This window comes from Macaca nemestrina, chromosome 10 (genome assembly GCF_043159975.1).
Source record: "Macaca nemestrina isolate mMacNem1 chromosome 10, mMacNem.hap1, whole genome shotgun sequence".
Taxonomy (NCBI): Eukaryota; Metazoa; Chordata; class Mammalia; order Primates; family Cercopithecidae; genus Macaca; species Macaca nemestrina.
In genome coordinates, this window is record NC_092134.1 from 76,801,675 (window position 1) to 76,826,271 (window position 24,597).

Genomic DNA, 24,597 nt, shown 5'->3' on the forward strand with positions numbered 1-24,597 from the left:
TTCTTACTAGCTCTGAATGGGAGGACAGAATTTACCTTTAGGGTTTATTGTGAAAAGCATCCTGGGTAGCAAGGTTAAAATGAAATAAACCTAGGTTTATTGTTGAGAGGAGGTGTTCACATTTCCTTTGTATTCCCATATGGTGACATAATTAATTTCCATATTTAAGTAACATCTGAAATCAGGAGTCAAACTGCATATAAAGAAGTCTGGCTGGATTATCCCTAGTTTTAAATTATATTTATATTATATGTAGACTGTTTAGACTTGACTGGTTTTTTTTGTTTTTGTTTTTGTTTTTTTTTTGTTTTTTGTTTTTTTTGGAGATAGAGTGTTGCTTTGTCACCCAGGCTGGAGTGCAATGGTGTGATCTCAGCTCACTGCATCCTCCACCTCCTAGGTTCAAGCAGTTCTCCTGCCTCAGCCTCCTATGTAGCTGGGCTTACACGTGCACGCCACCACACCCAGCTAATTTTTTTCTATTTTTAATAGAGATGGTGTTTCACCATATTGGCCAGGCTGGTCTCGAACTCTTGACCTCAGGTGATCCACCCGACTTGGCCTCCCAAAGTGCTGGGATTATAGGCATGAGCCACTGCGCCCGGCCAGGCCTGATTATCTTTTTGGAAACTGCACAGTCTTTTACCGTTTGTCTAATAATAGTAGCTAACGTAGTCCTGGTGAGGTGGCTTACGCCTGTAATCCCAGCATTTTGGGAGGCCAAGGTGGGAGAATTGCTTGAGTCCAGGAATTTGAGCATCATGGGCGACATAGCAAGACCCTGTGTCTACAAAAAAATTTAAAAATTAGCCAGGTGTGGTGGTGAGTGCCTATAGTCCTAGCTACTTGGGAAGCTGAGGCAGGAAGATCACTGGAGCCCAGGAGTTCCAGACTGCAATGAGCTATGATCATGCCACTACACTCCACACTGGACGACAGTGAGACTCTGTCTCAAGAAGAAGAAAAAGCTAATGTTTATGAAGTGCTTGCTGGATGACAGACACTGTGCTGGGGCTCTAATTTAGATTTTCTCATTTAATCCTCACCAGTCCTGAAAGTGGGTACAAAAATTGTTACAGATGATGAAACTTAGGCCCAGCAAGTGTAAGTAACTTGTCCAAGGTTAAACAGCTAGCTAGTAAATAGAGTTGAGATTTGAACCTAGGGCCCACTACATTGTGCTGACCACATTGCACAGCACAAAGACAATATTATGCGTCTAGGAAGCTTCTTGTAAATGAAGTGGTTGTGGTTCTGATGACAGTTCAGTAGAGACAGGTAGAGAAACCGATCTCAAATACCAGATAACTTCCCATTCGTTTTACTTCTCTGATTTCTGTGAGCCATCCACATATTGTTATTAATGCTTACAAAAACCAGGATATGCTGTGCTTTTCCAGAGCAGCAGATAGGTGGTCACAACTTTTTTCGTGGATTCAAATAGAGAATGCAAAAATGAACTGTGACCCATCATTGAGGAGGATATAGTTCACTGCACATAGGATGGAAGTTGCATGTGTCTTCTACACCAAGGGAGGTGTGCAAAAAACTGGGGAGAGGAGAGGTGAGGAGCAGATGAAATTGGCCCTCTAGGCATAGTATTTCCAGAACTTCTGAAGTGAAGTATTGAATGTCCTCCTTGCTCTGTGGTACAAGCTTTGGAAGGAACCTAACTAGAGACTAAGGAATGAACTTTCCTTTCATTCTTGCACTTCACAAGGATTATTAATCTCATGATGCTTATTTTTCAGACCCCCTAGTGCTGAGGAGTAACTGCTAACTATACTAGGGAAATCCTGGCCAGGCGCAGTGGCTCACGGCTGTAATCCCAGCACTTTGGGAGGCCGCGGTGGGTGGATCACTTGAGGTCAGGAGTTCGAGATCAGCCTGGCCAACATGGTGTAACCCTGTCTCTACTGAAAAGACAAAAAATTATCTGGACGTGTTGACGGGTGCCTGTAATCCCAGCTGCTGGGAAGGCTGAGGCAGGAGAATTGCTTGAACCTGGGAGGCGGAGGTCACAGTGAGCCGAGATCACACCCTTGCACCCCAGCATGGGCAACAAGAGGGAAACTGTCTCAAAAAAAAAAAAAAAAAAAGGGAAATCCTAGAGGATCCTGTCTTTTTGTTTTTGTTTTTATTTTAAGACAGGGTTTCGCTCTGTCACCCAGGCTGGAGTGCAATGGCATGATCTTGGCTCACTGCTATCTCCCCTTCCCAGGCTCAAGCGATCCTCCTGCCTCAGCCTTCCAAGTAGCTGGGACTGCAGGTGCTCACCACCATGCCTGGCTAACCTGGGGTCTTTTCACTGTAAAGACTCCGTTTTTTCATTGATGCATGGCAGGTTTAGGTGTGCTACTTAATTTAGTGCAAGCTTGTCCAACCCACCCAGGACAACTTTGAATCTGGCCCAACGCCAATTTGTAAACTTTCTTAAAACATAACATGGAGATTTTTTTGTGATTTTTTTTTAAAGCTCATCAGCTATCGTTAGTGTATTTTTTTTTTTTTTTTTTTTGAGACGGAGTCTTGCTCTGTCACCCAGGCTGGAGTGCAGTGGCCGGATCTCAGCTCACTGCAAGCTCCGCCTCCCGGGTTTACGCCGTTCTCCTGCCTCAGCCTCCCGAGTAGCTGGGACTACAGGCGCCCGCCACCTCGCCCGGCTAGTTTTTTTGTATTTTTTAGTAGAGACGGGGTTTCACCGTGTTAGCCGGGATCGTCTCTCGATCTCCTGGCCTCGTGATCTGCCCGTCTCGGCCTCCCAAAGTGCTGGGATTACAGGCTTGAGCCACCGCGCCCGGCCTCGTTAGTGTATTTTATGTGTGGCCCAAGACAATTCTTCTTCCAGTGTGGCCCAGGGAAGCCAAAAGATTGGATACCCCTATTTAGACTAAAGATGAGATATCCTATATGGGAGATGAGTAAGTCCTAAAAACTTTCTCCCTTAAATCAACAAAATGCAAATTGCTTTTATTTTGTAGAGATAGGGTCTTGCTATGGTACATAGGCTAGACTTGCACTTTTGGGCTCAAGTAATCTTCCTGCCTCATCCTCCTTGAGCAGCCAAGACTACAGGCAGGAACCACCATGCTCAGCTAACTTTTTTATTTTTTGGGGAGACAGAGCCTTGCTGCGTTTCCCAGGCTGGTCTTGATCTCCTGACCTCAAGCGATCCTCCTGCTTCGGCCTCCTGAAGCACTGGGATTACAGGCATGAGCCACCATGCTTGTCCTATTTTTATTTTTAAACTTTCAGTTAAAATTGATTAAGATACAGACAATTCGCACATACTATGCAGAGTTTATGTTTCATGCTCAGAATTATGCTATATTCACATTTATACTAGTGGTGTCTAATTTGTAGTAATGTAGCATGTTTATGAATGTGACTCTTGCAGACTTTGGCCAGTGGGCATATATATATATTCTTTTTTTTTTGAGACAGGGTCATGCTCTGTCACCCAGGCTGGAGTACAGTGGCATGATCATGATCATGGTTCACTGCAGCCTCGACCTCCTGGGCTCAAGTGATCCTTCTGCCTTACCCTCTCCAGTAAGCTAGGACCACAGGTGTGCCCCACCACATCCTGCTACTTTTTTTTTTCAAGATGAAGTCTCGCTCTTGTTCCCCAGGCTAGAGTGCAGTGGCACGATCTCCACTCACTGCAACCTCCGTCTCCTGGGTCCAAGCAATTCTCTTGTCTCAGCCTCCCGAGCCTCTGGGATTACAGGTGCCCGCCACCACGCCTGGCTAATTTTTGTGTTTTTAGTAGAGACAGGATTTCACCATGTTGGCCAGGCTGGTCTCGAACTCCTGACCTCAGGTGATCTGCCAGCTTTGACCTCCCAAAGTGCTGGGATTACAGATGTGAGCCACCACGCCTGCACACCCTGCTACTTTTAAAATGTTTTGTAGAGGCCGGTCTCACCATGTTATCCAGCTTGGTCTCAAACTCGTAGCCTCAAACAGTCCTCCTGCTTTGGCTTCCAAAGTATTGGGATTATAGGTGTGAGCCACTGTGCCAGGCCTATCATATATGTATTTAACCAGTGTATTCATTCTGTTGTTTTTGAAATGGAGTTTCACTCTTGCCGCCCAGGCTGGAGTGCAGTGGTGCAATTTCGGCTCACTGCAACCTCTGCCTTGCGGGTTCAAGTGATTCTTCTTCCTTAGCCTCCCGACTAGCTGGGATTACAGGCGCCCGCCACCACCCAGCTAATTTTTGTAGTTTTAGTAGAGACAGGGTTTTACCATGTTGGTCAGGCTGGTATCCAACTCCTGACCTCAGGTGATCCACCCACCTCGGCCTCACAAAGTGCTGGGATTACAGGCATGAGCCACCGCACCTGGCCTGAATTCTTCTCTTTTTTAAAATGTAATAACATAATTCAGGAGTTGCTTTTTCTGTATCAAGACAGATTACGTTTCTCACATATCAAGTTGGTATGCACTAGGATATCACAAGAATCCGATTGATACGTTAGACTTGAGCAACAATTCTGGCTTCTGTTTACTTTCTTTCCTTTCCTCTATCAAAGTTAAATTCATTCTGATCAAGGGCTTCTCATCATTATTAGTAGTATTCAGAAAGGGTGAAAAACCTTTTTTTTTTTTTTTTTTTTTTTTTTTTTGAGACGGAGTCTCGCTCCGCTGCCCAGGCTGGAGTGCAGTGGCCAGATCTCAGCTCACTGCAAGCTCTGCCTCCCGGGTTTACGCCATTCTCCTACCTCAGCCTCCCGAGTAGCATGTGCCACCTCGCCCAGCTAGTTTTTTGTATTTTTTAGTAGAGACGGGGCTTCACCGTGTTAGCCAGGATGGTCTCCATCTCCTGACCTCGGCCTCCCAAAGTGCTGGGATTACAGGCTTGAGCCACCGCTTCCGGCCCGGGTGAAAAACTTTTTAACCATACCTCAATGAGCCATTGCACTTTATAAATACAAGTATCTTGCTATTTTCTCTGTGACCCTTTCTTTATATTTAAGTCACAAAACTAAAATATTAGGAAATAACCATAATAGACATAACAGAATAATACTTTTTGGGACACCCTCATATTTAATCAATTTTTCACTGCTGACATTTTTCTGACCCATGTTCTTGGGGAGCATAAAGAGTAGAATTATTGCTGGTTGATTTGAGGTTTGCCATTATGATCACCTTTCTGAAATGTATTCTTCTTTTCAAATCCCTTTACTAATGTAACTACTATCTTGAGATGTCTAGGGCTATGGATAGGATAATCAGAAATTATGTTTAGCTCAAGTTTAATAATGAAACAAAGAGTGTTTATCAAGTATGCTTTTCTCTCAAAAAGATGGCTTTGAGAACCTTTTGTGGGCCTGGGAGGGAGACTTTACCTTGAGGATAAAAACAAAAGGATGGAGAATGTTAAGTGTTACAGTAGAGGGCTAATATCTAATATAGAAGGGTAACCTGGGCTGAGTGGAGCTTACACAGAGGGAAAACTCCAGGCTTGTATCTTGGTTTTTCTCGCTAACTCGTTTTGTTTTTTAATCACCAAAGCTGGCTTTAAAAGACAATTTTCTTAGGGTCATTGCTCAGCCTTGGGGCGTATTTTCTCCTTCTCTTTTCTTAGCTTGTACTTTCCCTCACGCAGTACTTAGGTAGGAGAAGGGTAAGTAGGTGGAGGGGAGGGGTCATTCCCCCTGGAAGATTCCAGGTGACATAACCTTGTTTAACCGCCAGTATTTTTTTCCCCCTCTCTCTCCCCTCCTGCAGAAATGGAGGCAAACGACCATTTTAACTTTACTGGCCTTCCCCCTGCACCTGCTGCCTCAGGACTGAAACCCTCTCCTTCCTCAGGGGAGGGCCTCTACACTAACGGGTCTCCCATGAACTTCCCCCAGCAAGGGAAAAGTGAGTGTGAGGGCTGCTTGGCCTGGGGAGGGAATGGGCATCAACCCTTAAGGGCAGATTCATGGGGGATTATTTTGCTTCACTTTGGTCTAGCTGCTGGAGAGAAATCAACTTCTATGAACAAGTTCTCGGGTTTTTTGCAAACATTTTTTTAATTGACTTAAGGTTGGAAGAGGTTAGGAAAACCCAACGGCTTTTTCATCTTAGCCTGTTCTTCTGTCAGCCCTGTTCCCCTGGCTGCTGACAGAGCGGTGAGGTGGCTACTGCTGCTGCTAACCAGGTTGGACTCATGAGAGAGATAAAGGACTAGCCTTCTAAGAAGCTGTTTTTAGAGGTTAGGGAGCTACACTGGGCCAGTACTGAGAGTTGAATGAAGTGCAAGTTGCAGTGTATTGCCTTTTAGTTTGTACATCAGAGAAAGGCAGATGCTATAAGCACTTATTCCACCTTCTGTCCTTGGATGGAAGGTAGGGACAAGGGAAAGTTTAGTGCTTACCTAGTTCCCCAGAGAGAAGTTCATAATTCCATATGGAGGTGTTGCTGCCAGGATTGGGTCTTTTCCTGGATTTGGCTTACCAGTTGCTCTGTACCATGACTCGCCAGGTACCTCTATAATCTTGCTTGGGTTTCAGGTCCTTTATACTTGGAAGCAGAGAGAAGCCCACATGCTTCCTTCCTTCCTTGCAGCAGAAAAATACTGCTGCTTCTCCCTCCTATCCTCTCCAAAAGGGTTGCAGATGGTAGAAGCTCCTTTATTTCATTGGGTTCCACCCTACCTCTCAAGCTTCCTTAATATCTTGGTTCTTTTTGATTGATTGTCCTCCATTCCAGAGGTTGCCATTGATGTTGATAGCTGAACTCTACAGCACTGCACGCAAAGGTCTCCCCCGCCCCAGCTGGCATATTACCTTCTAGTGCCTATAGGGAAGGGCCAAGCCCAGCCTTCTGAGCTGGGTTCTTGTCGCTGTGGTGACTACAAATTCTATTCTTAGCCCAGCACAAAGTGCTGGATCTGCATGTGCCAGTGAGGTGGAGGTTGTCCCTTTTGGTGCCACTGTGGGGCCAAATAGGCAGTGGGGAAAGGGGGCCCCTGGAGAATTCAGTCATGCCCCTCCAAGGGAAGAAATCCCCTAGGGAATGAGAGTAGGGCAGAACGCAAGTCACTGTAGGGAGTCTGCGAACAGTTTCATTTAATTAAAAACAAAAAAAAGGCCAGGCATGGTGGCTCATGCCTGTAATCCCAGCACTTTGGGAGGCCGAGGCAGGTGGATCACGAGGGCAAGAGATCGAGACCATCCTAGCCAACACAGTGAAACCCCGTCTCTACTAAAAATACAAAAATTAGCTGGGCCTGGTGGTGGGTGCCTGTAGTCCCAGCTACTCGGGAGGCTGAGGCAGGAGAATTGACTTGAACCCGGGAGGCGGAGGTTGCAGTGAGTCGAGATTGCGCCATTGCACTCCAGCCTGGCGACTGAGTGAGACTCCATCTCAAAACAAACAAACAAAAAATAAACCACAAAAAAAAGCCAGTAGTAAGCAGCAGCATCCAGCTCTGCTGGTGGCTCCCATGACAGGCCTGGAGCGCTCTCCAGCCCCCTACTCAGCAGCCTCAGCAGCAGTTGCTAAGCCTACATCCAGGAGCCTCTGGGCTTGGTGTTCTCCAGAGACCCAAAAACTGGATATAGCAGGGGAGGAATCCCCTTTTCCTTTACCATGTCTTTTTCTAGTCAGTGCTATTACTTTGGGTTTGTTTTGGTAGAGTTGCTTGCCTACATATCTGTAGCTGACCTTTTCTTTCCCTCTCTGCCAGGTTTGAATGGGGATGTGAATGTTAATGGCTTATCTACTGTATCTCACACTACTACTTCAGGGATTTTGAACTCTGCTCCCCACTCCTCCAGCACCTCACACCTCCATCACCCCAGCGTGGCCTACGACTGTCTCTGGAACTACTCACAGTACCCATCTGCCAATTCTGGCAGCAACCTCAAGGACCCACCCCTTCTCTCCCAGTTCTCGGGGGGACAATACCCACTCAACGGCATCCTTGGGGGCAGCCGGCAACCTTCATCCCCAAGTCACAACACTAACCTTCGGGCTGGGAGCCAAGAGTTCTGGGCCAACGGTACCCAGAGTCCCATGGGGCTTAACTTTGATTCACAAGAACTGTATGATTCCTTTCCTGACCAGAATTTTGAGGTGATGCCCAATGGACCCCCTAGTTTTTTCACCTCCCCACAGACTTCTCCTATGTTGGGATCTAGCATTCAAACCTTTGCACCCTCCCAGGAGGTAGGCAGTGATATCCACCCTGATGAGGCAGCGGAAAAGGAGATGACTTCAGTTGTGGCAGAGAATGGCACTGGCTTGGTAGGCAGCCTGGAGCTGGAAGAAGAGCAGCCAGGTATAACTGGGTTGGTGAACTGGGTGGGGAAAGGGAAAATGGAGCTGGGGGGGATAGTGGCTTTTTGAGGTGAGGAAAACTTGTCTTTCCAGCTCTCTGCAGTGGAGGCTGATTTGCATGTTGGTGATTAGCAATTAGCAGAGCCAAGTGGCTGGTGTTTTTGTGGCAGCAGCACCAGCTCGGGAGTGGGAGTGCAAATTATTTCAAGCTCATGCAGAGCTTCTGGCCTGGAGAGGGCAGGTGGGCGAGCCCGAAACAGCCCCAACAGACACCCTGCATCAAGAAAGGCTTCTTTCAAAATATATGAAGTGGTTAGGGTCTAGCAGTGAGCATTGAGGCTGTTTTAACTAACTGTGGCAGGAGCAGACTGGCTGCTAAAGTCGTCTGAGCCCAATGTAGTGATTGGCATACGAAGGAGGGAAGGAAGCAGGCAGAGCATATCATTATTTGTCTACTCAGTTTCCTTTTTTGTTGTTTAGCATTAGTACATGTGACAGCCCCTCTCATCTTTTCCCTCAAAATAGATAGAAGCTTAGCTTCCAGTTGATTCCTGATACAAGGGTAATCACCACTCTGTATAATTACAGGATGTTTTCTCTGTTTCCCACTGGATGGGGGAGATATCTGAGAACATGATAAAGATCTTATCTCAGACCCTACTCTCTTTTCCTCTCTTTGCCTGCTGTAGGATTGATTTTACCAGTACCTCTCTGCTCAGAGTATCTTGATGTGATCGGTTCCCAGCAAAGAACTGGCCGCAATAAATGTTGAATGAATGAACATCCTTCTAGCAAAGACTGACTGCCTAATATAGCTAAATGAACCAATATAAGGCACTGATTTTGACTTTTGGTCTCTCCTGGGATTTCCTAGAACTGAAGATGTGTGGCTACAATGGCTCTGTCCCTTCTGTGGAATCGTTACACCAAGAGGTCTCAGTCCTGGTCCCTGACCCCACAGTGAGTTGTTTAGATGATCCTTCACATCTTCCTGATCAACTGGAAGACACTCCAATCCTCAGTGAAGACTCTTTGGAGCCCTTCAACTCTCTGGCACCAGGTAGGTTTGGAGGCTGGCCCCGTTTAATTTATCCATGCACAGTAGCCAACCTTTACCTGAAAGAGACAGTAAAATGGGAAAAGTATTAGGGAATCCAGGGCATTGGGGCTTCCAGGTAGGCCTAAGGCAGACCACAGTTACATGCCACTGGCCTTGTTGCACTAACTGAACTCTGAGCTGAATTGGTTTATGTCCCAGGTTATTTCCCAGTATTACTTTTGGCCAAGAGCTCTGGGCTGTAATAATTCACTGGATAGGGACTTATTACCACACAGTTGATCTTTCTGGGTTCTAACAAACTAGGAAGGAAACATTTGTCAGTGAGCAGTTACCTTTTACCCCACTGAAGTACAAGAAAGACATATTTTATGATAAATCCTAGAATTTTGCTAGGTCTCTGGGTAGATAATACCACCAATGCCTTTCCTTCCATTTTCATCTTGTAGAGATGAGGTCTTGCTATGTTGCCCAGGCTGGTCTTGAGCTCCAGGCCTCAGGCAATTCTCCTGCCTTGGCCTCCCCTCAAACTTTTATGATCCCTACAATCTCATGACTACTCTTTCAGGGAGAAGGCTTTAGTTGTTATCTAATTTAATATTAGGAAGAATCTTCACACTGTGGGAACTAGAATTGGATATTTTCTGACCAGTGTTTCTTAAGTCTTGCTTTCTGATTTTTTTTTCTCATTATCCTGCTCTGATTTTTCTACCCTTGTGAACAGAGCCAGTGAGTGGAGGACTATATGGTATTGATGACACAGAGCTAATGGGTGCAGAGGACAAGCTGCCTCTTGAGGACAGCCCTGTGATTTCTGCCCTTGATTGCCCTTCCCTCAATAATGCTACTGCCTTCAGTCTCCTGGCAGATGATAGTCAAACATCAGCCTCTATCTTTGCCAGTCCCACCTCTCCACCTGTCCTAGGGGAGTCTGTCCTGCAAGGTAAGTGAGGGTAGGTAGGACAAAGAAAGATGAGAGAATAAGTTTCACAGTTAGGGCCTTAAGAGTGGGAAATCTGACCGGGCGCAGTGGCTCACACTTCTAATCCCGTCACTTTGGGAGGCCGAGGCGGGCGGATCACCTGAGATCAGGAGTTCGAGACCACCTGGCCAACATGGTGAAACCTCGCCTGTACTAAAAATACAAAATTAGCCAGGTGTGGTGGCACGCGCCTGTAATCCCAGCTACTTGGGAGGCTGAAGCAGGAGAATCGTTTGGCCCTGGGAGGTGGAGGTTGCAGTGAACTGAGATTGTGTCATTGCGCTCCAGCCTAGGCAACAGAGCGAGACTCCATCTCAAAAAAAAAAAAAGTGGGAAAGCACTTGCTGGGAGCTGAGGGGCTATGGGATAGTGTATGGTGGGACTAAAAGAGGCACAGACTGCTATACTCTGACCTGTGCCCTCTGCTTTGAAGAGCTTGTGAGACTTGGAATTTGTAGGGAGAAGGAGGCCAGAGCCTTTACTGGCACCAGGTAAAAGGTGTTTCTTCACACAGTGACATCTGTAGCATCTTTACCCTTTAATCTTCGTGATTGGTTGGGAGAAAAAGCTGCTACTTTTTCCAACCCTAGGGAAGACCCCTTGAAGTAACCCTGTTTAGCTTGGTCCAGGTTTGACTGAGTAGATTCTCTTGTTTTATGTGATGCCTTTTTTTTTTTAAAGCCTATCCTGTCCCTTTGGATTCTAGATAACAGCTTTGACCTGAACAATGGTAGTGACGCTGAACAGGAGGAAATGGAAACTCAGTCTTCAGACTTCCCACCATCCCTGACCCAGCCAGCTCCTGATCAGTCATCCACTATTCAGCTACATCCAGCAGCCTCACCAGCAGTCTCGCCAACAACCTCCCCAGCAGTCTCCCTAGTGGTTTCTCCAGCAGCCTCCCCAGAAATCTCTCCAGAAGTTTGTCCCGCAGCTTCTACAGTTGTCTCTCCAGCAGTCTTCTCAGTGGTCTCTCCAGCTTCCTCAGCAGTCCTCCCAGCAGTTTCCTCAGAAGTCCCCTTGACGGCTTCAGTGACATCCCCAAAAGCCTCTCCTGTAACTTCCCCAGCAGCTGCCTTTCCAACAGCCTCCCCAGCAAATAAGGATGCCAGCAGCTTCCTAGAAACCACTGCTGACCTGGAAGAGATCACTGGAGAGGAACTCACTACTTCTAGTAGTGGTGAGTATCCAGATTCTATTCTATCCCTGTCTGGTTCCAGGAAACTTTTCTGTCCCATGTTGCAGTTAGCCTTTCCCTGCTGGTCTATTGTTTAAATATTTTGCTTGAACTCTTAACTTGGGTATCCCTTCCTCCCAAGGTGATGTCATGAGGAGACGTATTGCTACCCCAGAAGAAGTTCGTCTTCCCCTCCAACATGGGTAAATGCTCTAGTTTGCTACATTTATTGACCTTGACAAGTTTAATGCACAACTCTAGAAAGAAGGGAATGCCTCTTTTCCTCTGAGATGGGGGAGGAATGAGCCATACAAGAGTAGATTACAGGACAGTTATCTGCAATGATAATGTTTCTTGGCATGAGATTCCTAGGTTTTCCGTCTTCTCTCAAGGTCTATCTTCCATCACCTATTCTTTCTTCATCTTGTAGTGACTCAATTTTGCCCAAGGAGCTCCAGCTATTATCTTTTTCAAACCCTAGGGCTTACATCCAAACTAGCTGGCTTGTCCTATTTCTGTAGAGAAGGGATAGTAATGAATGAGGAGCGACTTAGTACTAATGAATTGAGGTGGTTTTGTTGTTTTAATGCTCTTAGGAGAGGTGAGGGCAGGAACAGTACATGACCAAAATGAACAAACTAGCTGACACCAGGGCCTTGTGGAAATAACTGCCTTCCTGGATCTTCCCCACCCCTCCCCTTCAAGGCTACTTGTGGTCACCAAGTCTGAGTACTGCTTAAAATTTTGAGAGAAAGATTAGAGTTAGTCTTAGAATAATATTGCTCAGAACACAGAGTTCCTAACTAAACCCTGGCATATTGAGTCTTTTCATGGAGTCAGCAGCAAATTTACTTTTCTGCTTGCCTCCCTGTCCTTTGTCTTCTGCTTTTATTCCCCTTAGGTCTTTATCCTCTTTACTGGAAATCCAGTAACTGCCCTGAATGGCTCAGGGAGGGGTTTCTGACTGCTTATCTCACTGATTTTGTAAAGGGGGGTGGAGATCTCTGAGCTTGTGCAGTTTGGTGTATTGCTTTTCTCCTAAGGACCTTGGTGTGTTTGCTGGAGCTTAAGTCAGCCTTCTATCCAAGCTTATCTCTGTTGATGCTTTTGCATCTGCATGCAGTTCTAGAGATACAAATGTGGGGAGGGCCATCTGCTCAGAGGGCTTGGCTCTTAGGTGGCATGGGAGTGGGTAGGGGTGTGACCTGGCGGCAGGGCCCATGTGCTTCTCTGGCAGGTGGCGGAGAGAGGTGCGCATCAAGAAGGGCAGCCACCGATGGCAGGGGGAGACCTGGTATTATGGCCCCTGTGGGAAGAGGATGAAGCAATTTCCAGAAGTGATCAAGGTAATGTAGCTTTTTTTTAAAGGACTCCTTTCTTGGGCTCAGTGGACTCCTTTCCACTGCCTAAGACTCCGTTCTTGGGCTCAGTGGCAACAGGCTGCCATTGTCTGCTCTGGGTCTGTTCTGCTTGTGCCTTTGCTGACCAAATACATGGTAGGATTCCAGCTTTATTAATGTTACTTTACTTCCTCCTCTTAGTACCTGAGCCGCAATGTGGTACACAGTGTCCGCCGTGAGCACTTCAGCTTCAGTCCCCGTATGCCTGTTGGAGATTTCTTTGAAGAAAGAGACACGCCAGAGGTGCAGACCTAAGGGTTAAATATGCTTTTGTCCCTGAGGATGAGTTGGTGGACAAGCTGCAGCTTCCTCTTGTGGGGTTTGAAGGTTCTGGGGCATTGAATGGTTCCGAGGGTCTAGTGGCCTGCACCGATTCCTTCCTACTGTAACAGTCTCCCTTGCTACCTTAGGGCTTGCAGTGGGTGCAGCTCTCAGCAGAGGAGATCCCATCGAGGATTCAGGCAATTACTGGCAAACGGGGTCGACCTCGAAACACTGAGAAGACTAAGACTAAGGAAGTCCCCAAGGTGAAACGGGGCCGAGGTCGGCCACCTAAGGTCAAAATCACTGAGCTGTTGGACAAGACAGACAACCGCCTCCTAAAGAAACTGGAGGCCCAAGGTACAGTGGTGTTTCTTACTTTGGAATTCGGCTTCCTCCGTGAGGTATCTAAAATGTTGATGAATTGCTAATACCTGGATTTCCCAGGAGCGTGACTAACATTATCTGGGAAGAACGAATCTGAATCAGCTTCTCTTTGGAATCCAGCATCATAGTCCCAGCGCTTGGGAATGCTTCTTTTCCAGCCATACTCTTTCTTGAGTTGCTGCTACCAGTGAAACCTTGGGCTGTCCCCAGATGTGTTTAGCCCAGAGGAAAGGACTTTCTTGCCCTTCCTTTCCATCTTTTAGCTCCTTATCTTATACTGGTTCAGTTGTACCCTCCTACCTTACTCATTTTTACGATCATGGAAGTTCAGAATTCACGTCTGAATTTAAAAGATAATTGGGAGCCAGGCATGGTGGTGTGTGCCTAATAATCCCAGTTACCCAGGAGGCTGAGGCAGGCAGGAGAGGATCACTTGAGCCCAGGAGTTTGGAGGCTGCAGTAAACTGCAGTTGTGTTATTGCACTCCAACCTGGGCAACACAGCAAGACCCTGTTTCTAAAAAAAAATAATAGGCCGGGCACAGTGTTTCACGCCTGTAATCCCACCTCTTTGGGAGGCCAAGGCAGGCAGATCATGAGGTCAAGAGATTGAGACTATCCCAGCAAACATGGTGAAACCCCATCTCTACTTAAAAAAAAAAAAAAAAAAAAAAAAAAAAATTAGCTGGCGTGGTGGTGCATGCCTGTAGTCCCAGCTACTCCGGAGGCTGAGGCAGGAGAATAACTTGAACCCGGGAGGCAGAGGTTGCGGTGAGCTGAGATCGCACCATTGCACTCCAGCCTGGGCAACAAGAGTGAAACTCCATCTCAAAATAATAATAATGAGAAGAAGAAGAAGCAGCAGCACTGTTTTAGTGGATGGACGGGTGAGAAATACCTAAATTTTTCAGTAAATAGTGCGTTTACCTTGGTGTAGTGTGAAGAATGTGAAAAAACTTAGTCTTTTGATTCTCACTCAGACATGTAGCTCTGTCATGTTTCAACCAAATGACCTAGAACAAGTCTCTTTTTTTTTTTTTCTTTTTGAGACGGAGTCTCACTCTGTCACCCAGGCTGGAGTGCAGTGGCGCGATCTCAGCTTACTGCAAGCCCCGCCTCCTGAGTTCATGCCATTCTCCTGCCTCAGCCTCCCGAGTAGCTGGGACTACAGGCGCCCGCCACCACGCCTGGCTAATTTTTTGTATTTTTAGTAGAGACAGGGTTTCACCACGTTAGCCAGGATGGTCTCGGTCTCCTGACCTTGTGATCCACCTGCCTTGGCCTCTCAAAATGTTGGGATTGCAGGCGTAATCCACGACACCTGACCTTTTTTTCTTTTCTTTTCTTTTTTTTTTTTTGAGATGGATTTTTGCTCTTGTTGCTCAGGCTGGAGTGCAATGGTGCGATCTTGGCTTACCGCAACCTCCCAGGTTTAAGCAATTCCCTAGTTAAAACCTCCCAGGTTTAAGCGAATCTGCTGCCTCAGCCTCCAGAGTAGCTGGGATTATAGGCGTGTGCCAACACACCTGGCTGATTTTGTATTTTTAGTAGAGATAGGGTTTCTCCATGTTGGTCAGGCTGGTCTCGAACTCCTGACCTCAGGTGATCCACCTGCCTCAGCCTCCCAAAGTGCTGGGATTACAGGCGTGAGCCACTGCACCCGGTCAAGTCTCATATTTTATTCAAAGCCTTAGGTAGTTCATCTGCCCGTAATTGTCTTAAAGGGTTGTCATGTAGATATATGGTGGCGTTTCTATACCAGAAACAAATTAATAAATATTGTTATGTCAGGGCCGGGCACGGTGGCTCACTGCTGTAATCCCAACTCTTTGGGAGGCTGAGACCAGCGGATCATGAGGTCAGGCGATCGAGACCGTCCTGGCTAAAACGGCGAAACCCCTCCTGTACTAAAAATACAAAAAATTAGCAGGGCGTGGTGGCCACACACCTGTAGTCCCAGCTACTCAGGAGGCTGAGGCAGGAGAATGGCTTGAACCTGGGAGGCGGAGGTTGCAGTGAACCGAGATTGTGCCATTGCACTCCAGCCTGGGCGACAGAGCAAGACTCCGTGTCTGTATATACATACATACACACACACACATATATACATATATACACATACATATATATATATAGAGAGAGAGAGTCATGTCAGAAACATCAACTATGAAATACTCTATTGCTTGCAGAATTATACTTCCACAAGTCTTCCAGAAGAAAGAAATTCAGAACTTTTAGTGAAGCAAGACATGGAGCTGAGCATGATCAATAGCTATGTCAATGTTGATCTGATTCTTTTGAGGTGTCCGCTGTGTGGGCTTTTTTCCGGCACATCCTTGGTTAATCAGTGCTTCTAACTACTACCCTCTTTCCCTGACAGTTTGGCTTGCTATATCCTTTCTCTGCTCTCTGCTCTAAAATCAGTCTGTGGGTTGCTGCTCTTGTCAGGTATCCTGGGATAGAGATTGGCTACAAGGCTACTCTGCCATTGTGGCCTCTTTTCTATCAGCAGGACACCTTGTAAAGCAGTCTGATTGGAGCCAGGGGCTGGTGCTTCTGGGCAGATGTCATTTGAGTTCTTTGTGCCACACCCATAGCAGGTGCCTCTCCTACATTTTTCCCCCCAATGTTTTATTATGTATACTTAAAAAAAAAAAAAAAAAAAAAAACTAGATTATTCAGGGAACTGCTTGGGAGGCCAGCTTTGAGACAGGCATGTGTTGCCCTGGATGCTAGAGAACTGCCTTCCTGCCTCACTTGTTTGATTTTTCTTTCTGCTCTCAAGAAACATCGAATGAGGAAGATAAAGCAAAGATTGGTAAAAGCAAGAAGAAGATGAGGCAGAAGGTACAACGGGGAGAGTGTCAGACTACTATCCAAGGGCAGGTGAGAGACATCAGAGAGATGACACAGTAGGTTAATTTTTCCTACAGTCTACTTCATATTTTATTTTCATCTCCCACATCCACCACTCCCTGTGTAGCAGTATATCTTCATTACCCTGAAATTTCTTGCGCTTGATTTAGAGAATTGGGCTTGTTCAAAAATAACGTGGGCATCTCTAGGGTGAGAGAATTAATCCATTGCCAACCCCTCATTCCATCTCTCACCTCTCCTCCCCAGCACCCTTGTCTGTTTTTGAATCCTAGCCCAAGCAGAGATGCTTTCAGAGTTTGAGGAGAAATGACTTCCCTTATGGTTTACAGGCCAGAAATAAGCGGAAACAAGAGACCAAGAGCTTAAAGCAGAAGGAAGCTAAGAAGAAATCCAAGGTAGGTGCATGTACAAACTTGCCAAGTATAATTTTGAAGCCACTAAACTGATTTTGCAAGACACGTACATCAGTCTTGTTTTATAGTGAGATTTCTGGGCCGTGAGGTTGGGAGGACTGGGAACAGGGAAGGATAGTAACTGGTATCTTTATGGCACTCCTGGTTCCTCTTTTCCTTGGGTAGGCTGAGAAAGAAAAGGGAAAGACAAAGCAGGAAAAACTGAAGGAAAAAGTCAAGAGGGAAAAGAAGGAGAAGGTAAAAATGAAGGAAAAGGAGGAGGTGGCCAAAGCCAAGCCAGCCTGTAAAGCAGATAAGACCCTGGCCACACAGAGGCGCTTGGAGGAACGGCAGAGGCAACAGATGATCTTGGAGGAAATGAAGAAGCCAACAGAGGATATGTGTCTGACTGACCACCAGGTAGTGAGGAGAGAGTAACAGTTCCTGGGTCAGTTGGGAAGACTTTCCTTTAAAAAAAAAAAACAGGGACTTCTGCAATGGGAGAAACATTTCCATTAAAGATTAAAGGAAGGCCGGGTGCCATGGCTCACACCTGTAATCCCAGCACTTTGGGAGGGCTGAGGCGGGCAGATTGCTCGAGCCCCGTAGTTCAAGACCAGCCTGGGCAACATGGCGAGACCTCATCTCTACAAAAAATATGAAAATTAGCTGGGTGTGGTGGCATGTACCTGTAGTCCCAGCTATTTGGGAGACTGAGGTGGGAGAATTGCTTGGGTTTAGGAGGTCAAGGCTGCAGTGAGCAGAGATCATGCCACTGCACTCTGGCTTGGGTGACAAGAGTGAGACCCTATCTCAAAAAAAAAAAAAAAAATTACATAAAGATTAAAGGAAGAACCCCAGTGTTAACTTTTATTTTAAAAAAATAAAACAGTGTTAACTCTTTTATTTTAAAAAATAAAACAGTGTTAACTGTTAACAGAACACTTTTATCTCTCTAGCCCCTGCCTGACTTCTCACGAGTCCCTGGTCTGACATTGCCCAGTGGGGCCTTCTCAGACTGCTTGACCATTGTGGAGTTCCTGCATAGCTTTGGCAAGGTGCTGGGCTTTGATCCTGCCAAAGATGTGCCTAGCCTGGGGGTCCTGCAGGAGGGACTCCTGTGTCAAGGCGACAGCTTGGGTGAGGTGCAAGACCTGCTGGTGAGGCTGCTGAAGGCTGCACTCCATGATCCTGGCTTGCCCTCCTACTGTCAGGTGAGTGCAAGTCCCTCCCAAAGTAACCAGGACAAGTAAAGGAGATAAAACTACTTAGTGTTTCTCTTTTCCTTATATTTTTCCATTTCTTTTTCTTCCTGATTCCTCTCTCCTTATTTTGTTTTTCTTTATTTTACTCCTTTTCTTTTGTGGTCTTTTGTATTCTATCTTAACCCCCATAGTTCTCTTCTGGTGTATTTTCCTGTTGCACATTCACCCAACTTGGTTGTTCATCTTTCCCTACTCACTCCCATTATGCTCTCCTCCACACAGTCCCTAAAGATCTTGGGGGAGAAGGTGTCTGAGATCCCACTGACAAGAGACAATGTGTCGGAGATCCTGCGCTGCTTCCTTATGGCATACGGAGTAGAGCCAGCCCTCTGTGATCGCCTGCGCACCCAGCCTTTTCAGGCCCAGTCACCCCAGCAGAAGGCTGCTGTCCTGGCCTTCCTTGTGCATGAGCTCAATGGCTCCACCCTCATCATCAAGTGAGAGGCTGGGCGTGGGGATGGTCATTGTATGCCTTGCATCAGAATGGGATGGAGGACTTCTAGCTTTCCAGAAGTCCTCAGAAATGTGTGTTCACTGCCATGTTCTGAAGATATGGAGTGACTTGGGACTGAATTGCAGTGCCCTCCCTGGGAGAGCCTAAGCCTTCCTCTGCCATTCATCTGATCTAGTTTCTAGGCTGGAACTCCTTTTTCAGCTGCAGCCCCTTTACCCTTGAGCCTCCTTTCCCTTTTTTTGTGCTGCCACTTCATCCTATTCCCTATTCCCCTGCAGTGAGATTGACAAGACTCTGGAGAGTATGTCCAGCTACAGGAAAAACAAGTGGATTGTTGAAGGTCGGCTCCGGAGGTAGGGACCAGACAGAGGGTAGAGCCCCAGAGAGGAGAGAAGTGGGGTGGGTGAAGCATAGCCAGGGTTTTGGCATGAAATGTGATGCTTTAGCCCCTTCCCTGGATTTGGGACCTTACCAGGGCCCAGGATGGTTTGGAGTCCAGGTATTTCTTCTGTGGCACTATCATGTTCCTCACCAGTTTCCCTTAATTTTTTTTTTTTTTTTTTTTTGAGATGGAGTCTTGCTCTGTTGCCCAGGCTGGAATGCAATAGTACAGTCTCGGCTCACTGCAACCTCTGCCTCCCATGTTCAAGCGATTCTCCTGCCTCAGCCTCCCAAGTAGCTGGGATTACAGGTGCCCACCATTTTTAGTAGAGACAGGGTTTCACCATGTTGGCCAGGCTGGTCTCAAACTCCTGACCTCAGGTGATCCGCCTGCCTTGGCCTCCGAAAGTGCTGGAATTATAGGTGTGAGCCACTGCGCTCGGCCATCCCTTCATCTTTCTCCATCTGTTTCAAGACTGAAAACTGTTCTGGCCAAGCGAACTGGGCGGTCTGAGGTAGAGATGGAAGGGCCAGAGGAATGCCTGGGACGGAGGCGCAGTTCTCGGATCATGGAGGAGACCAGTGGCATGGAAGAAGAGGAAGAAGAGGAGTCTACAGCAGCTGTCCATGGCCGCAGGGGTCGAAGAGATGGAGAGGTACTGGCCCAAGATCAAGGAAAGTGGGAGTTAGAAAATAGATTCCTCTTTCTTGAATCTGATAACCTCCTTTTTCTTAATGCTCACATGTTTCTCCCCAGGTTGATGCCACAGCATCTAGCATCCCAGAGCTAGAGCGCCAGATAGAAAAACTCAGTAAGGTATTGTGCTTCTAACCTCCCAAGAGTTGGAGATATGGGCTGGGCAAGAATTGATCACCGTATTTTTTTTTGTTTTTTTGTTTTTTTTTAATTTGAGACGGAGTCTCACTCTGTCGCCCAGGCTGGAGTGCAGTGGCCGGATCTCAGCTCACTGCAAGCTCCGCCTCCCGGGTTTACCGTTCTCCGGCCTCAGCCTCCCGAGTAGCTGGGACTACAGGCGCCCGTCACCTCGCCCTGCTAGATTTTTGTATTTTTTAGTAGAGACGGGGTTTCACCGTGTTAGTCAGGATGGTCTTGATCTTCTGACCTCATGATCCGCCCGTCTCGGCCTCCCAAAGTGCTGGGATTACAGGCTTGAGCCACCGCGCCTGGCCGATCACCGTATTTTTTAAATTTAATTTTAATTTTTATTCTTTTGAGATGGGGTTTCTATTACCCAGGCTGGAGTGCAGTGGTACGATCATGGCTCACTGCAGCCTCAACCTCCTGGGCTTAGGTGATCCTCCCAAGTAGCTGGGACTATAGGCGGGAGCCACCATGCCTGGCTAATTTTTGTGTTTTTATAGAGACAGAGTTTCCACATGTTACCCAGGCTGGTAACATGGAACTCCTGGCCTCTAGCAATCCACCTGCCTTGGCCTCCCAAAGTGCTGGGATCACAGGTGTGAGCCACCGCTCTTGACCTTAATCACCTTCTGAGTTAGGCCCAGATGGCATCACTTTTATAGAGGGGCTGAGAGCCATTGCCTTTCTCCGATATACTGGATGAATTCACCACTGTCACTCTAGAAATGCGTTTATTCATCTTCATTTTCATTGTCTACCCAGCGTCAGCTTTTCTTTCGCAAAAAGCTGCTTCACTCATCCCAGATGCTTCGGGCGGTCTCCCTGGGTCAAGACCGCTACAGACGTCGCTACTGGGTATTGCCATATTTGGCTGGTATCTTTGTAGAAGGAACAGAGGGGAACTTAGGTAGGTGTGTCTGTGGGAGTGTGGATTCTGAGTCCTATCAAACAAGAATTAAATAATTCCTTTTCCTTAGTAGTCTTGGGCTTCTTTCATTTTCTGATAATATGGTGTAATGGTTAAGAGCACAGATTTTAGAGTAAAGCTGCCTACCCACCTGCTCTGCCATTTCCAGTTGTATATTTCTGTTTCTTCATTTGTGAAGTTGAGATAATAATAGTATTTGTACTTCATGAGGCTACTGAGAGGATTAAAATGAGTTAAGTCTCTTAGAATAATACTTAACCTATAGTTGGTTTGCAATAAATGTTAGCTTATGATTGTGCTGCTGCTGCTGATTACTTGGGAGAATAGTGTTTCTTCCCCAGATACTGTGTTCATTGGTATGTAAGCTCTTCCCAGTGGAATCTCAAAAAAGGGGGGCTAAGTCCAAGAGAAAAAGAAAGCATAGGTCCTAAGTTTATAAACCCTTTTACTTTTCCCTTGTATGTCAGCATATGTCTTAAGCTCTTTACTTCTCTTTACAGTTCCCGAGGATGTGATAAAGAAGGAAACTGACTCCTTAAAAGTGGCAGCCCATACGTCACTCAACCCTGCCCTCTTCTCTATGAAGATGGAGTTAGCTGGCTCCAACACCACTGCCAGTTCTCCTGCCCGGGCCCGAGGCCGACCTCGAAAAACTAAGCCTGGGTCTATGCAACCTAGGCACCTTAAGTCCCCTGTCAGGGGTCAGGATTCAGAACAGCCCCAGGCCCAGCTTCAGCCTGAGGCTCAGCTTCATGCTCCTGCCCAGCCCCAACCTCAGCTTCAGCTTCAGCTTCAGTCCCATCCTCAGTCCCATAAGGGGTTCCTGGAGCAAGAAGGCTCCCCTTTGTCACTGGGTCAGAGCCAGCATGACCTCAGCCAGTCAGCCTTCCTGTCTTGGCTGAGCCAGACTCAGAGCCATAGCTCCCTGTTGAGCAGCTCAGTCCTCACGCCTGATAGCAGTCCTGGAAAACTAGACCCAGCTCCATCACAGCCCCCGGAGGAGCCAGAGCCTGATGAGGCAGAATCCAGCCCTGATCCTCAAGCACTCTGGTTTAACATCTCAGCCCAGATGCCCTGCAATGCTGCCCCTACACCACCCCCTGCAGTTTCTGAGGACCAACCCACTCCCTCCCCTCAGCAGCTTGCCTCCTCCAAGCCAGTAAGTAGCCAGAATTAGTAGTATGCACTTGATTTCATCTTGCCACAGGCACCATTGCCTGGGTATGGAGCTGCTGCCTGAAGTTGAGGCAACCTATAAACATGAAAACATCCTTGTGTCTCATTTTATTCACAGATGAATAGACCCAGTGCTGCCAACCCTTGTTCTCCAGTGCAGTTCTCTTCCACGCCCTTGGCTGGGTTGGCCCCTAAGAGGCGAGCAGGAGACCCTGGAGAAATGCCACAGAGTCCCACAGGGCTGGGACAGCCCAAACGGAGAGGGAGACCTCCCAGTAAGTTCTTCAAACAAATGGAACAGCGTTATCTAACCCAGCTGACAGCCCAGCCTGTCCCACCTGGTGAGTGATCTTGGAGTGAGAGTGGAGTGGGGGTATCCAGTGTGGGCAGTGCTTCACAGCTGGCACCCCACATATATTTCATCCGCTCACAGAGATGTGCTCAGGCTGGTGGTGGATACGAGATCCTGAAACGTTGGATGCCATGCTCAAGGCCCTACATCCCCGAGGTATCCGGGAGAAGGCACTTCACAAACACCTTAACAAGCACAGGGACTTCTTGCAGGAAGTCTGCCTACGGCCCTCAGCTGGTAAATACACTCCTACACCCAGCTTAAGCTGAAGAGCCCAGGGTAAGCACTGAGCTGCTGCTGTGGACAACAGCCTGATGGGCCTCTCCCTCTGCCACCTCTCTTCTCAGACCCCATCTTTGAGCCCAGGCAACTACCTGTCTTTCAAGAAGGCATAATGAGCTGGTCCCCCAAAGAGAAGACGTATGAGACAGACCTAGCAGTGCTTCAATGGGTCGAGGATCTGGAGCAGCGGGTTATCATGTCTGATCTGCAGATTCGGGTATGGTGGGATTGGCACTGTGTAGGAAGTTGTTTAGGGAAAAGCATTAGTCCTTTATGCCCTGTTAGAAAAAACCCTGGGTCCCTACTTCACAGGTGACCTACCTTAAGTGGGTCATGTTTTTTTTGTTGTTGTTTGTTTTGGTTTTTTCCTATGCCAAATTTTCCTCCTTTTACAGTGAGTTTTATTCTTCTCTCTTAACTCAAGGGCTGGACATGTCCTAGCCCGGACTCTACCCGTGAAGACTTGGCCTACTGTGAGCACCTCTCCAGCTCCCAGGAGGATATCACCTGGCGAGGTCGAGGCAGGGAAGGACTGGCACCTCAGCGTAAAACTACCAACCCTTTGGACCTGGCTGTGATGCGGCTGGCTGCCCTGGAACAGAATGTAGAACGGCGGTACCTGCGGGAGCCCCTCTGGCCAACTCATGAGGTTGTGCTGGAGAAGGCCCTGCTTAGCACACCTAATGGTGCCCCTGAGGGCACCACTACAGAGATGTGAGTGACTCCCACCCTCCATTCTTGGTCTTGGAGAGAAAGGGATAAGTTCCCTCTTTAGTGGATCCTGCTCCTCATCCAAAGATCACCACTTTCTCCCTCCAGATCATACGAGATCACCCCTCGCATTCGTGTCTGGCGCCAGACCCTCGAGCGGTGCCGGAGCGCAGCCCAGGTGTGCTTGTGCCTGGGCCAGCTGGAGAGGTCCATTGCCTGGGAGAAGTCTGTCAACAAAGTGGTAAGAGGCTGAGAGAGCCTGGAAAGGCTGAGGGGCCAGCCAGCAGGGGCGGGTGGGGTCACTGGCAGGTAGAGGCTTGAGAGCTCATTCTGCCTCCTCACAACCTTGGTCCAGACGTGTCTAGTCTGCCGGAAGGGTGACAATGATGAGTTTCTTCTGCTTTGTGATGGGTGTGACCGTGGCTGCCACATTTACTGCCATCGTCCCAAGATGGAGGCTGTCCCAGAAGGAGATTGGTTTTGTACTGTCTGTTTGGCTCAGGTGAGGCTTCTGCTCTTTCTTTCCCACACTCAAACAGAAATCAGAGATTATGCTCAATCTCTCGTCTCCTTGGAAAGAGTCCCAGACTGGGTATTAGGGGACCTGGGTTCTAAGTCCTTTTTTGGACAAGTCACTTAAATTCTATAGTTTTAATTGCTTTCTCTATAAAATGATAATAACTGTATCTTCCCTTTTACCTACTTCATTGGGTTATGTGAATAAACCAGTGCCGGCTTATGCATGATAGTATTTTGAAGCCTTAAATCACATTTAGGCAGAGCTTGTAGTAGGGCAAGCAGTGCATCTCCAGCTGTTGCTAATCTCACTTGTTTCCTATACTAAGCAGGTAGAGGGAGAATTCACTCAGAAGCCTGGTTTCCCAAAGCGAGGCCAGAAGCGGAAAAGTGCTTATTCGCTGAACTTCTCAGAGGGTGATGGCCGCCGACGCCGGGTACTGTTGAGGGGTCGAGAAAGCCCAGCAGCAGGGCCTCAGTACTCAGAAGAGGGGCAGTCCCCCTCCAAGCGGCGGCGACTCTCAATGCGGAACCACCACAGTGATCTCACATTTTGCGAGTGAGTTGAGTGAATCCTGGGGGGACAGTTGGCCCTACCTCTGCCAGAGGAAAGGGCTGGGAGGGGTCAGTATATTTGCTTTCTGAGATGGAGCCATCACTGTCCCTGTAATGATAGGATTATCCTGATGGAGATGGAGTCCCATGATGCAGCCTGGCCTTTCCTAGAGCCTGTGAACCCACGTTTGGTGAGTGGGTACCGGCGCATCATCAAAAATCCTATGGATTTTTCCACCATGCGGGAGCGGCTGCTCAGGGGAGGGTAAGTAGATGTGGGTG

The 24,597-nt window shown here is 47.5% G+C and overlaps 2 protein-coding genes across 22 annotated transcripts in view; one reads left to right on the top strand and one right to left on the bottom strand.

Moving 5' to 3' along the window:
* Nucleotides 1-24,597, top strand: part of LOC105474131 (bromodomain adjacent to zinc finger domain 2A) — a 42,812-nt gene that overhangs the window by 15,380 nt on the left and 2,835 nt on the right. For 13 of the 15 annotated variants that reach the window (XM_071071587.1, XM_071071586.1, XM_071071588.1 and 10 more), the window contains 27 exons: nucleotides 5,740-5,877; nucleotides 7,688-8,281; nucleotides 9,155-9,340; nucleotides 10,062-10,280; nucleotides 11,026-11,499; nucleotides 11,639-11,699; nucleotides 12,734-12,842; nucleotides 13,038-13,139; nucleotides 13,307-13,517; nucleotides 16,329-16,429; nucleotides 16,750-16,815; nucleotides 16,999-17,232; nucleotides 17,772-18,026; nucleotides 18,300-18,514; nucleotides 18,810-18,884; nucleotides 19,388-19,568; nucleotides 19,670-19,729; nucleotides 20,558-20,702; nucleotides 21,224-21,882; nucleotides 22,018-22,240; nucleotides 22,333-22,488; nucleotides 22,599-22,750; nucleotides 22,958-23,247; nucleotides 23,353-23,485; nucleotides 23,600-23,746; nucleotides 24,090-24,319; nucleotides 24,437-24,580. In XM_071071587.1, coding sequence (XP_070927688.1) covers nucleotides 5,742-5,877; nucleotides 7,688-8,281; nucleotides 9,155-9,340; nucleotides 10,062-10,280; nucleotides 11,026-11,499; nucleotides 11,639-11,699; nucleotides 12,734-12,842; nucleotides 13,038-13,139; nucleotides 13,307-13,517; nucleotides 16,329-16,429; nucleotides 16,750-16,815; nucleotides 16,999-17,232; nucleotides 17,772-18,026; nucleotides 18,300-18,514; nucleotides 18,810-18,884; nucleotides 19,388-19,568; nucleotides 19,670-19,729; nucleotides 20,558-20,702; nucleotides 21,224-21,882; nucleotides 22,018-22,240; nucleotides 22,333-22,488; nucleotides 22,599-22,750; nucleotides 22,958-23,247; nucleotides 23,353-23,485; nucleotides 23,600-23,746; nucleotides 24,090-24,319; nucleotides 24,437-24,580 — 5,558 coding nt within the window. In that variant the 5' untranslated portion in view covers nucleotides 5,740-5,741. The remainder of the gene's footprint in view (nucleotides 1-5,739; nucleotides 5,878-7,687; nucleotides 8,282-9,154; nucleotides 9,341-10,061; nucleotides 10,281-11,025; nucleotides 11,500-11,638; nucleotides 11,700-12,733; nucleotides 12,843-13,037; nucleotides 13,140-13,306; nucleotides 13,518-16,328; nucleotides 16,430-16,749; nucleotides 16,816-16,998; nucleotides 17,233-17,771; nucleotides 18,027-18,299; nucleotides 18,515-18,809; nucleotides 18,885-19,387; nucleotides 19,569-19,669; nucleotides 19,730-20,557; nucleotides 20,703-21,223; nucleotides 21,883-22,017; nucleotides 22,241-22,332; nucleotides 22,489-22,598; nucleotides 22,751-22,957; nucleotides 23,248-23,352; nucleotides 23,486-23,599; nucleotides 23,747-24,089; nucleotides 24,320-24,436; nucleotides 24,581-24,597) is intronic. The other 2 variants (XM_011728562.3, XM_011728560.3) reach the window with 2 other exon arrangements.
* Nucleotides 9,277-24,597, bottom strand: part of LOC105474129 (RNA binding motif single stranded interacting protein 2) — a 96,392-nt gene continuing 81,071 nt past the window's right edge. For all 7 annotated transcript variants that reach the window (XM_011728553.3, XM_011728551.3, XM_011728552.3 and 4 more), the window contains one exon: nucleotides 9,277-9,396. In XM_011728553.3, the coding sequence (XP_011726855.1) occupies nucleotides 9,323-9,396 (74 nt within the window). In that variant the 3' untranslated portion in view covers nucleotides 9,277-9,322. The remainder of the gene's footprint in view (nucleotides 9,397-24,597) is intronic.